Below are 13,452 nucleotides of genomic sequence, written 5' to 3'. Positions count from 1 at the left end.
GAATGTGTGGCTGTGTGGGAGTTCGAATGTGTGACTGCATGCATGAGGGTTCTTGAATGTGTCTGTGTGAATGCAGAAGTGTAGAATGTGTGTGAGGGAGTGTGTGTCTTTGTGTCAGAGTGTGAGTACTGAGTCTCTAAGTGTATGTTTATACGTGAGTGCACATCTGGTTTTGCATGTGTGATTGGGTGTTAGTGTAGGGAAGAGTGATATTTAGGTCCATGTATGTGACAGTGAATGTGTGTTTGTGTTGAGGAGTCGTGTGTGAATGTGTGTGACTGTCAGTTTGTGAACTTGACTATACTAGTCGCAATAACACTAGTGGGTGTGGCCTTGAGAGTGATCATGTCTATGTGAGTGTGCATGTGCCAACCTGGAATGTGTGTCAGCATGTGTGTATGTGTGTGTTTGAGGGAGGGGCCTTTCTCCTCTGAGAAGATTCAAGTAGTATCACTCTGAGAGCTTTCTCATGGGGGGCAAGTATTGGGATTCCTCTGGATTGACTTCCCTGAGGGGGCTTTCTCTGGTCCACCTTGGGGTTCACTTTGGAGGCTTGTTTGGTGTGAGGATGACAGGAGAGGAGGATCATCACAAGGAGCAGAGGAGACTGATCTTTGCTCTAGGTCCCTGGTGCCTGGCTGGAAGACTTCCTTTTTACCCCCTTGGCTCTGAGAGCCTTTTGGAATCTAAGAGCACAGATATATCCCCCATCCCCTACCCTTGTGGTGGCCAGTGGGTTGTATCACACCCTGAGGAGTGGGAGGACCAGTGGGGCCTAGCAGCCTCTGAGCATCTTGGCTGGGTTCCAGGGCGGATGGACGCCGTTGGTCTCTGGCTTCGCTTCCTTCATCTGGCTATGGCACGAACACACCCAGCTCCACCGTCTCGGTGAGTTGGCAGGTGGGCGAGTGGGTGGGAGTTGCAGGGGGGCCCTCCCACCTGAAGGCCCCTCCCAACCCAGGCCAGTAGTTGGGCTGGCCTTAAGGAGAGTTTGGGGTTTCTCTTGTTTTCCAAGGTGTCACTCATCCATCTATTGGCGTTACAGGTCCCCTCGAAAGCCCTGTTCTCCACCCTCAACATATCTTCTTGGGGGTGCTACTCATCAGTGACTTGTTTTACAGATAAAGATATGAAGGCTCATGTGTTGAGCTACTTGCCCAAGGGTCTCAGCTGGCCAAGGTCAGCATGCCCTTCATCCAGGGCACATTTACTCCGCCACTGCAATACCCAAAGTCTCTCTCTCTCCACCTGCCCTTTTTCTACCTGTGTCTCTGGTTCACTCATCACCCATCCATTGGTATGATGCTCAGCAGATATTTATGTGACTGTCATATGGTGGGTGGGCTCTATCAGCTGGGCCAGAATCCAAGGATTGATGAGGCTCTCATGAGGGGATACAGACCAGTAAGAATACATTTATAACATAGGGCAGGTGGAGCTGTTATGGGAATAGCACCAGGTGAGGTGATAGTAGTATAGGCAGGACCTGATTCAGTTTGGGGGAGGGTGGTCGAGGAAGGCTACCTGGAAGAGGTGGAATTAAAGCCATGACAAAAGATCAGCAGGAGTTTGGCCGGTGGAAGAAGGAAAGGAAGGGTGTTTTAGAAAGGGGTTGAGGGAACAGCATGTGCAAACTCCCAGAGGCAATAGAGAACTTGTTGAATTTGGAAAGTTGAAAATAGGTCTCTCTCTCTTTTTTTAAATAGCTTTGAGTGGCTGGAGCTTTGAGTTGGAAGTGGAGGAACGAGGGTGAGGCAGGCAGTGCCTTTGCTCATACTGGGGCTTCTCAGCCAGGGCAGGAAAGTGGATCTTATTCTAAATGTGGTGGGAAGCCATACAGAAGCTTTTTTGCTTTATATCAAATTAAGCTAAAAATTCCAGTCTGAACTATTTGGAATTGTGGTTCTGTAGATCATAGGTTATGTGCATTGAAAAAATCAGTTTAATAGATACTGATGGGGTGGGGAATGAGTGATGTAATGTTTCAAAAGGTCCTTCTGCTTGAAGAATCAAGTGGATATCCTTGTTTTCCCCCACCGATATCTGTAGGTCTGTGTTTATGCATGCCAGGCCCCGACTAGGGACCCAGCAGAGTCCAGATCCTTCCCTCAGGAGCAGACAGCAATAAAAATTAGTAATAAATATACAGCAAGTCAGGAGATAAATGCAGCAAGAAGACGTAAGATAGGGCAGGGATAGGGAGTGATGGATGTGTGTTCAGAGGGATGAGGGTCATCCAGAGGGGTGGCATCTAAGCAAAAGTGTGAAGGAGTGATCTGTGCTAGATATGCTCTGGACAGAGGGAGCAGTCAGTGCAAAGGCCCTGAGGCAGGGTGTGCCTGGCTTGTTCAAAGACAGGAGGGATGCCTGGGTGACTCAAAGGTTGAGTATTTGCCTTTGGCTCAAGACTCAGGATCGAGTCCTGCATTGGGCTCCCTGCGAGGAGCCTGTTTCTCCCTTGGCCTATGTCTCTGCATCTCTGTGTCTCTCATGAATAAATAAATAAAATCTTAAAAAAAAAAAAAGACCATCAAGGAGAACTGTGCAGCTGGAGCAGAGTAAATGATAGGGAGAATGAGAGGAGGTGATGGCAGGGAGACAGGCCAGATGTTGCAGGATGTTGTGGGTCTTGGGAAGGACTTCAGTGTCCACCCTGAGTAAGGTGGAAGCCATGGAGGGTTCTGAACAGAGGAGGGATGTGACTTGACTCCGGTTTTAACAGGTTCCCACTGGCCACATCTGTGTGAGCGTCACAGTTCTCATCCGTGTCTGTCCCTGTCCCCCTGTCTGTCTCCAGGAGTCCCAACCTGGACCCTGGGATCCAAGGATCATAGACCAGGTCCTGATCCCGACCATGCCCAGTGGCCCATCCGCCCCAGGAGTCCCAGCCCAGGGTCGCGACATGTGGGGGGACCGCGGTGGCTCTGACCCCGGCCCCGCTCCTCCCCCCAGTCTTCCTGCTCCTCCCAGGAGCGCCTGCACCAGCTGCCCTACCAGCCCACCGTGGATGAGCTCCACTTCCTCTCCAAACACTTCGGCAGCACCGAGAGCATCACTGACGAGGATGGTGGCCGCCGCTCTCCCGCCGTGCGGCCTCGCTCGCGGAGCCTCAGGTGGGCAGACACCCAAGCTGATGATGGGGGGGGGCTGTGTACTGCGAGACCCCTGTCCGCGGGATTAAATGGGTTGCAACACGTTGGGTGAGGTTTTACCGGGGTTGGGGGGAAGAGGAGATGCGATGCCTGGCTGCTTTCGGAGGCAGGGGGCCGGACGGGATGGGCTTCTCTCCCCGCAGCCCCGGGCGCTCCCCCTCTTCCTACGACAACGAGATCGTGATGATGAACCATGTCTACAAGGAGAGGTTCCCGAAGGTGAGGCGGGGCGGGGGGCGGCCGCTGGGAGGCCGGGCGGCGGGAGCCCTCGCTCGCCTTAGCTCCGCGCGCCCCCTGGTGGCCGGCGTGCGCAGCGCAGGCTCCTGGCGGCCACAGCCCCCGGGCGCAGCCCCGCGCCGGCACCCCCGCCCCGCCTCTGTCCCTCCCGCAGGCCACCGCGCAGATGGAGGAGAAGCTGCGCGACTTCGCCCGCGCCTACGAACCTGACAGCGTGCTGCCGCTGGCCGACGGCGTGCTCAGCTTCATCCACCACCAGATCATCGAGCTGGCCCGGGACTGCCTGACCAAGTCCCGCGATGGGCTCATCACCACCGTCTACTTCTACGAACTGCAGGAGAACCTGGAGAAGCTGCTGCAGGACGTGAGTGCACGGGGAGGCTGGCCTCACCCACCCCACCTCCGGGTAGACGGCGCCTGCCGCGTGCCAGGCGCTGGTGCGGAGCTGGGATTTCAGGGGTGGGCAAGAAAGACGTGGTCCCCAAGAGAAGGCCGTGGTCCTCGTCTAGGTCTGATGGGGGCGGCAGGGATTTAACCACCCTCCCCTCCTTCAGGCCTTTCCTCCAATGTCACCTTCTCAGGGGGGCCTCTAGAATCCCTTATTTAAAATGTCAACCTCTGCTCAAACTCCCCACCCTTCACACCATCCCTCACGTGGTATATTTTTGTTGATCTTATTTCTTGTGTCACTTGCTCAAATGTCAGCCCCACAGGTGGATGATGAGGTTGTCTGTTTGCTCACTGTTGCATCGCTGGTGTCTGGCACGGTGTCCAGCACACAGTAGGTGATCAATAAATTTTGGTTAAATGGATGAATGAATGAAAGTAAACAAGATAATGTTCCCATTCCATTCAATGATAATGGACAGCATTTATTAAGGGGCGAAAGATTTATACGATCTGAAGAGAAACCAGAGTATTGGACAGCATTTATTAACCCACTACTGTGTGCTGGGGCACTGACAACCTAGCAGTGAACAAACCAGAGAAATATTCCTGCCCTCTTGGGGCTGATTTTTTCTCTCTCTCTCTCTCTTTTTAAAGATTTTATTTATTTATTTGAGAAAGAGAGAGAAAAAAAGAGAGAGAAAGAGAGAGAGAGCACAAGCGAGAGAGTGGAGGGAAGGGCACAGGGAGAGGGCAAGAGAGAATCTGAAGCAGACTCCCAGCTGAGAAGGGAGCCCCAAGCTGGGCTCAATCTCAGGACTCAGAGATAGATTGTGCCCTGAACCGAAATCAAGAGTCCAAGGCTTAACCAACTGAGTCACTCAGGTGCCCCTCCTTTTTTTTTTTAATTGCATTTATCGGGCAGCCCCTGTGGTATCTGTCTTCTGCTCAGGGCCTGATCCTGGAGACCTGGGATCGAGTCCCACGTCGGGCTCCCCATGGAGCCTGCTTCTGCCTCTGCCTATGTCTCTGCCTCTCTGTGTGTGTGTGTCTCATGAATAAATAAATAAAATATTTTAAAAAATAAAAATAAATTGTATTTATCTATTTTAGGGAGAGAGCAGGGGGAGGAGCAGAAGGAGAGGGACAAGCCAACTCTTCACTCTCCCCATCATTTACTCTGCTCCAGCTGCACAGTCCTCCTTGACGGTCTCTCTCTCTCTCTTTTTTAAGATTTAATTTATTTATTCATGAGAGACACAGAAATGCAGAGACATAGGCCAAGGGAGAAGCAGGCTCTTCGCAGGGAGATCATGACATGAACCAAAATGAAATCAATCAAAAAAAAAATGAAATCAAGAGTCCAATGCTTAACCGACTAAGCCATTGAGGTGCCCCCTTGGGGCTGATATTTCTTTTAAAAAAAAGATTTTATTGGGGATCCCTGAGTGGCTCAACGGTTTGGCGCCTGTCTTTGGCCCAGGGCGTTATCCTGGAGTCCCCGGATCGAGGCCCGCGTCTGGCTCCGGCATGGAGCCTGCTTCTCCCTCTACCTGTGTCTCTGCCTCTCTCTCTCTCTCTCTCTCATGAATAAATAACTAAATAAATAAATCTTAAAAAAAGATTTTACTTATTTATTTGTTTATTTATTTATTTATTTTAGATTTTATTTATTTATTCATGAGAGTCACAGACAGAGAGAGAGGCAGAGACATAGGCAGTGAGAGAAGCAGGCTCCATGCAGGGCTCCCAATGTGGGACTTGATCCTGGGACTCCAGGATCACACCCTGGGCTGAAGGCAGACACTCAACCACTGAACCACCCAGACATCCCAAAGACTTTATTTATTTATTAGAGAGAGAGCATGAACTGGGGGAGGGGCAGAGGGATAAGCAGACTCCTGCTGAGCAGGGACCCTCCCAACATGGGGCTCCATCCCAGAACCCTGAGATCATAACCTGAGCTGAAGACAGATGCTGAACTAACTGAGCCATGCAGGTGCCCCTGGGGCTGATATTTCAATGTGGGAGTTGGATAGGAAACAGGGAAACAGACAAATCAAGGAATTCCATGATTTCATCTGATGCTTAGGGCTGTGAAGCAAATAGAACAGGGCAATCAGACCGAGGGTCAGGGGCTTCCCTGTAATGCCCAGGAGGCCTCCCCGGAAGAGGTGACATTAAAATTGGGACAAGAATAATGAGGAAGTGAAAGGTATGAGAAATGCTGGGGGGAATGTGTGCCGAGCAGGGTGCACAGCCTGAGGTGAGAAGGGAGTCTGGGAAATTCCAGGAGCACGGAAGCCAAGTGACTACTGTCATGAGGAAATGAAATCAGATATGGGCACAAGGACCAGAAATGGAGCTTTGGTCTATGGGCTTCCACTCAGACCTGAAGGGCAGTACATTGGTGTCATTATGGGTTTTAGCATCAAATCTGGTTTGAGTCACGAGGTTCATAGGAGTTGAGGGCACAGATTTCAAATGGCCTAGATTCATATTTAGCTCATCACTTATTTCCTGTGCAGCCTTTGCCAAGTCACTTAACCTCTCTGTGCCTCATTCTTTCTGCTATAAAATGGGAATGTGCTCATTCATTAATTCCACAAATATTACTTAAGCATCTATTCTGGGGCTGATCTAGAAGCTGGAGAATTACCTGGAAATAAAACAAACAAAATCTCTGCCCTCAGGAAGCTGACATTCTAATAGGAAGAGTCAGAAGATAAATAGTAGGCATCAGTTTGGCACTAGGAGGAGGCAAGTGATTTTTTTCTCCCCTCAGAACATTAATTATTGAAAAATTTGAAAAGTAGGTATATTAAAACTTAACATTATTTCAAATATTTTATTTTATTTTTTTAAGAGGAAGGAAAGCTTTGTGTGTGTGTGTGTGTTTTTAAGATTTTATTCATTTATTCATGAGAGACACGGAGAGGCAGAGACACAGGCAGAAGGAGAAGCAGGCTCCATGCAGGGAGCCAGATGCGGCACTCGATCCCAGGAATCTGGGATCATGCCCTGAGCCAAAGGCAGACACCCAACGGCTAAGCCACCCAGGGGTCCCTAAATATTTTATTTATAATCAAACCAGAATTTGTTAGAATTTTACTTTCCTGGTTTTAAGGGAAACAAATTAATCAAAATGTTTTCATTACAACTGTTGATCACTGAGGGGCACCTGGGTGGCTCAGTTGGTTTAATGTTGGACACTTGATTTCAGCTCAGGTCATGATCTTGGGGTCCTGAGATGGAGTCCTGCCTTGGGCTCTGCTCACTCTGCCAGGAGTCTGCTTGAGATTCTCTCTCCCTCTCCCTCCCCCTCCTCCTCACTCTCTCTCTTTCTCTAAAATCAATCAATCAATCAATCAATCAATCTTAAAAAAAAACTGTTATTCATTGAAAAACCGTGTATAGATTGCCACATACTGTTCCTTTTGCTTCAAGCTCCAATATGGCTCCACACAGCCCTACTGGATCCTATTCTTTTTTTTTTTTTTTTTTAAGATTTTATCTATTTATTCATGAGAGAGAGAGAGGCAGAGACACAGGCAGAGGGAGAAGCAGGCTCTATGCAGGGAGCCCGATGCGGGACTCGATCCCGGGTCTCCAGGATCACACCCTGGGCCAAAGGCAGGCGCCAAACTGCTGAGCCACCCGGGCTGCCCTGGATCCTATTCTTATTTAAAATTTGTTATTTTGCTTATCATAGATCTTTTGCATTATTTTTTCAAATACTGCATCATGGTTTTTTTTTTTTTTTTTTTTAGATTCATTTATTTATTAGAGACAGAGAGAGCACGAGCATGCGGGGGGAGAGGGGCAAAGGGAGAGAATACTCAAGCAGACTCCCCAGTGAGGGTGTAGCAGGACATGGGGCTCTATCTCAAGACTTATGAGATCCGGACCTGAGCCCAAAAGCCCAAACCAAGAGTCCCAAGCTCAACTGACTGAGCCCCCCAGGCGCCCCCATTATCATTATTTTTACCACGTGGCCGGGCCTCAGTTTTCTCACCTGTAAAATGGGACAGCAGCAGCTGTGTGCACCCGGTGGGTGGGGAGAGGGGCCTGGCTGAAGCAGGCCGGGTGAACCCCCCTCACTGCGACCGCCCCCCCAGGCCTATGAGCGCTCCGAGAGCATGGAGGTAGCCTTCGTCACCCAGCTGGTCAAGAAGCTGCTCATCATCATCTCGCGCCCCGCGAGGCTGCTGGAGTGCCTGGTGAGGGGCCGGGCCTGGGCGGGGAGGGGGTGTTTGTCGGGGGGGTGCTGGGGGGGTGGGGGGGTGTTGGAGCCCGCTGCCAGCCCGCCCCTGCCCTGCCTCAGGAATTCAACCCCGAGGAGTTTTACCACTTGCTGGAGGCGGCGGAGGGCCACGCCAAGGAAGGTCACCTTGTCAAGACCGACATCCCGCGCTACATCATCCGCCAGCTGGGCCTCACCCGGGACCCCTTCCCAGGTGCTGGCCGGTGGGCGCCGGGGGCTGTGGCTGCACCCGCCGGGTCCCCAGCCTCTGCTCACTCTCCGTCCCTTCCTAGACGTGGTGCACCTGGAAGAGCAGGACAGCGGGGGCTCCAACACTCCCGAGCAGGACGACCTCTCCGAGGTAAGGCCCCCGGGTCCGTCCGAGGGCTCACCTCCTGAGGGCTCTCTGCCCTCAGTTTGGGTGGATCTCTTGGTCCCTGCTCCAAGCCTCAGTTTCCCCATCTGTGAAATGGGTCGATAATAACAGCTGTTCCTCCATCGGCTTTTTTTTTTTCATGGTGAAATACGCATAAGACACACCCATGCACACATGGTACAGAAAACATACCGTTAAAATTTTTTTTTAAGATTTTATTTATTTATTCATGAGAGAGACAGAGAGAGAGAGAGAGAGAGAGGGGGGGAGAGAGGGAGAGAGAGGCAGAGACACAGGCAGAGGGAGAAGCAGGCTCCATGCAGGGAGCCCTACATGGGACTTGATTCCGGGTCGCCAGGATCACGCCCTGGACTGAAGGCGGCGCTAAACCGCTGAGCCACCCTGGCTGCCCTCGTTAAAATTTTTTAAAAAGACTTTTAAATTTATTTATTCAAGAGAGCGAGAGGTGGGGGTAGGAGCAGAGGGAGGGGAACTAGCCGACTTGGAGCTGAGTGGGGAGCTGGACAGGGGGCTTGATCTTACCACCCTGAAATCATGACCTGAGCGGAAACCAAGAGTCAGCTACTTAACTAAGCCCACTTAGACATTTTTTGTTGTTGTTGCTTAAGATTTTATTTATTCATGAGAGACACACAGAGAGAGGCAGAGACACAGGCAGAGGGAGAAGTAGGCTCCTTGCAGGGAGCCCGATGTGGGACTCGATCCCCAGACCCAGGATCACGCCCTGAGCAGAGGGCAGATGCTCAACCACTGAGCCACGCAGGCGTCCCCATTTTAACCATTTTAAAATTTAAAAACTCACTGGGTTTTAATACATTCACAATGTTGGGCGGCTATCACTTCTATCTAGTTCTGGAACATTTTCATTACCCCCCCCAAAAAAACATGTACCCATTAGGCAGGTACTCCTCACTCACCCTCCCCTCCCCAGCCCCTGGCAACCACTAATCTGCATTCTGACTCTATAGATCTGTCTATTCTGGTTATTTCATATAAATTTCATATTTCACGTAAATGTATATTTTATATACATTTCTGGGTATTTTATATAAATTCACTTTCACTCTGTGGCCTTTTGTGTCTGGCATAACATTTTCAAGGTTCATCCATGTTAAAAAAAAAAAAGGTACATCCATGTTGTAACACAAATCAGTACTTTATTCCTTTTTATGGCTGAATAATAATATTCCACTGTAGGCATCCACCATATTCGTACGTTGTCCATTGATAGACATTTGGGGTGTTTTTACCTTTTGGCCATTGTATGAATAGTGCTGCTTTGAACATTTGTGTACAAGTGTCTGGAGAGCTGTTCCAGTTCTTTTGAGTATATACTCAGGAGCAAAATTGCTGGTCGTATGGTAATTATGGGGAGCCCTGCATGGGTTTTGAGTAGGTTGGATGTCTCTCTGTGTTAATAGCTCAGCACAGTGAAAATTGCCGTAACCCACCTCTTAGGCCAGCCACACTTTGACAGATGTTCCCCATGTCTAGTACTGGCCACTCACGTGTTTTTTTTTTTTTAAATTTGAAGCAAAATATAGAACAGAGAAGATTACAGAGAAGATTTTGACTCAAAATCTGGGTTTGAGCTTTCTCTTGAAAAACCAGAGGTTCTGTTAACACCATCATAGAACCAGCTGGCAGTAAGTGGGGGCTGCTCTATGATAAGGGGTACCTGCCTCCCAGTCATCCATGCCCCCACCTGGCCTGCCTGGCCCCTGAAGGCATTTGAATTTGTAACCTTTGTTTCAAATTGTATCTATGAATTCTCACACCTATACACACACATCTTTCCTCTCTCTCTCTCTCTCTGTATATATATATATATTTTTTAAAGAATCTCACTACCCATGCCATTTGTTTAATTTTTTGAATAGGTAATGGAATGACATCACTCAAAACTCTAAAAACTCTAAAAAAGGTATTTATCTTTGTTATTTATAGGATTCTACGTATGCCATTCAATCAAACTTGTTAATTGAGTGATTCAAATCTTCCATCTCCCTATTCTTTTTTCTATTTTTTTTTGCCTGATTAATCTGATAGTTTCCGAGAAATGTGTGTAAAATCCTTGTTTTGAGCAGTTTCTTCCTGTAGTTCTATCATTTTTTGTGCCAGATGTTTTTAGGCTACATTCAGAGGAGCATACAAATTTAGTATATCACACATTTTTGTGAGATATTTATGGAATGAATCTCTTCATCCTAAAGAAAAAGAAACATAATTTTCAAAAAAGATATACAGTGAAATATCCTATCCCCACTTTGTCCCCCGCTGGCCTATATCCCCCCAAATATTATTAGTCTATGTGCTACTGAGCACCTCCCCAGATAGGATTAGATAGCTCCATTTTGCCACAAAAACATACAGTACATATTGTTCCTTGCTCCCCCCTCCTTAATAAAATATTTTGAAGTCCCTTTTGAATCAATGTACTGAGAAATGCCTCATTCTTTTTAACAGTGACACGATATCCCTTCATACAGATGCTGCTCATGTGTTTATTAAACCAAGTTCCTATAGATGAACATATGGATTGTTTCCAATCTTGCAATAAGCAAGATATGCATGCATCATTTTTCACATGCATATCTATAGCATCAATTAATAAATGCAATTACTGGATCAAAGGGAACATGCATTTGTAATTATTTTATATGCCAAAGTACCTTCCATGAGGATTGTACCAATAGCGGGGTATAGAAGTACCTGTTCCTCCACAGGTTTACCCTTTTGGATTTTTTTGCCAATTTGCTAGGTGAAAAATTGTATCTTGAGGTAGTTTTAATTGGCCTTCTGCCACCATATATAAGTTTCAGCATCTTTTCATATGGTTAAGAGCTCTAATTGTAATCCAAATATCTTGCCTATATCTTTTCTTCGTTTGTTAGGCATTTTGTTATTGATTTCTGGAAGTTCTTTATACATTAAGGTGATTATTTTGTAGGCTTCTTTCCTAATGGAAAAAAGTTAGGAGTATGGCTTCCGAGTCAGACAGTATGGGTTCAAGTCCTGACTTTGGTACTCCCTCACTGTGGCACTCGGATGAAGGTTCCATCCACCCCCCCTCCCTGTCCTTCTGATTCCTCCTATGTAAATGGAATAAGAAGAGTTGCAATCTTATGATGATGGTGGTGGTGGTCTCCATTTTTCCCTATAGGGCCGCAGCACCAAGGCTAAAAAACCACCTGGAGAGAATGACTTTGAGACCATCAAGCTCATAAGCAATGGTGCCTACGGGTGAGCCACCCGGGGCTCTGGCGGGGGGAGGGTGGCGGAGGCCGGGTGTCTCGGAGGTGATGGCCGGTCCTCGCTCTCTCCCCCTGCAGTGCTGTCTACCTTGTGCGGCACCGCGATACAAGACAGCGCTTTGCAATGAAGAAGATCAACAAACAGAACCTGATATTGCGGAACCAGATCCAGCAGGCCTTTGTGGAGCGTGATATACTCACTTTTGCTGAGAACCCCTTTGTGGTTGGCATGTTCTGCTCCTTTGAGACCCGGCGCCACCTCTGCATGGTCATGGAATACGTGGAAGGTGTGGCTGCCTGCAGGACTGCAGGGAAGATGGGGGGATGCATGCTGTCATGGTTGCTCAGTGGCCTGAGCCCTAGTCACCATATTGCCTATCCACCTGTATATTTATCTGCTGATTTAACAATCCAGTCATTGATTATCTATCACATTTGTTTATAATCTAGCCATCTGTTGGTTTATCTATTTTCATTTCATTTAATGTAGGTACATCTTCCCTCCATCTATTGATTTGCTAATCTATCGGTTTTTCCATCCATCCATCCATGTACCATCTCTCCATTCATCCACTCTTTCCATCCATCCAACCATCCATCCATCCATCATCCATCCATCCATCCATCCACTCATCTATCCATTCATCCATCCATCCATCCATCCATCCATCCATCCATCCATCCACTCATCTATCCATCCATCCACTCACCCATCCTATCCATTCATCCACCCACCCATCTACCCATCCACTCACCTATCCACCCACTCTCCACCCAACCATCATCCATCCTTCCATCTATCCATCCATCCAATAATTTAATTATCCATCTCTTTATCGATCTACATATCTGTTATCCATCTTAAAACATTAATAGACTTCATTTTTTAGAGTATTTTAGATTTACTGAAAAATTGACTGGACACATTGAGTTCCCACAGACCCCCTTTCCTCACAGTTTATTCTTTACATGTTGTGTTCATGTGGCACATTTGTTATAATTGAACCAATATGGATACATGATTATTATTATTTTCTAAAGATTTTATTTATTTATTCATGAGAGACACAGAGAGAGAGAGACAGGCAGAGACACAGGCAGAGGGAGAAGCAGGCTCCATGCCGGGAGCCTGACCCGGGACTCAATCCCAGTACTCCAGGATCAAACCCTGGGCTGAAGGCAGACACTCAACTGCTGAGCCACCCAGGTATCCCTGGATACATGATTATTATTATTTTTTAAGATTTTATTTATTTATTCATGAGAGACAAAGAGAGAGAGGCAGAGACATAGGCAAAGGGAGAAGCAGTCTCCATGCAGGGAGCTCGACGTGGGACCTGATCCCGGGACTCCAGCATCACACCCTGGGCTGAAGGCAGGCCCTAACCACTGAGCCACCCAGGGATCCCCTGAATACATAATTATTAACTGAAGTCCCTATAGTAGGGTTAGTTGTTTACCTTGCACATCTATTTTCATCTTCATCTTTTTATATATCTAGCCATGCAGTTACCCATCATTTATTTACCCACTTACTCGTCACTTATCCATCCATCAGTATCTATGTATCTATTTATTAACTCATCATCTATCCATCTATTTACTATCCATATTTTTATTCCTCCATCTACAACTATTCTAGCAGCCTCTCATCCTATTTGGCTATCTCTTTATTTTTTTTTAAAAAAATATTTTATTTATTTGAGAGAGACAGAGACGGAGATAGCAACTGCAATAGTACAGGTAGAGAAGAGAGGGAGAAGCAGGCTCCCCACTGAGCAG

At 47.7% G+C, this 13,452-nt stretch overlaps 1 protein-coding gene across 3 annotated transcripts in view; it reads left to right on the top strand.

Annotated features, from left to right (window-relative positions):
- Positions 1–13,452, top strand: part of MAST1 (microtubule associated serine/threonine kinase 1) — a 30,088-nt gene that overhangs the window by 7,556 nt on the left and 9,080 nt on the right. For all 3 annotated transcript variants that reach the window (XM_025983619.2, XM_025983620.2, XM_025983618.2), the window contains 9 exons: positions 810–888; positions 2,953–3,113; positions 3,296–3,371; positions 3,544–3,753; positions 7,895–7,996; positions 8,101–8,233; positions 8,313–8,380; positions 11,580–11,659; positions 11,749–11,957. In XM_025983619.2, the coding sequence (XP_025839404.2) occupies positions 810–888; positions 2,953–3,113; positions 3,296–3,371; positions 3,544–3,753; positions 7,895–7,996; positions 8,101–8,233; positions 8,313–8,380; positions 11,580–11,659; positions 11,749–11,957 (1,118 nt within the window). The remainder of the gene's footprint in view (positions 1–809; positions 889–2,952; positions 3,114–3,295; positions 3,372–3,543; positions 3,754–7,894; positions 7,997–8,100; positions 8,234–8,312; positions 8,381–11,579; positions 11,660–11,748; positions 11,958–13,452) is intronic.

Source organism: Vulpes vulpes, chromosome 9, assembly GCF_048418805.1.
Source record: "Vulpes vulpes isolate BD-2025 chromosome 9, VulVul3, whole genome shotgun sequence".
In the NCBI taxonomy this organism is placed as follows: Eukaryota; Metazoa; Chordata; class Mammalia; order Carnivora; family Canidae; genus Vulpes; species Vulpes vulpes.
This window is presented reverse-complemented; position numbering and strand designations above follow the sequence as displayed.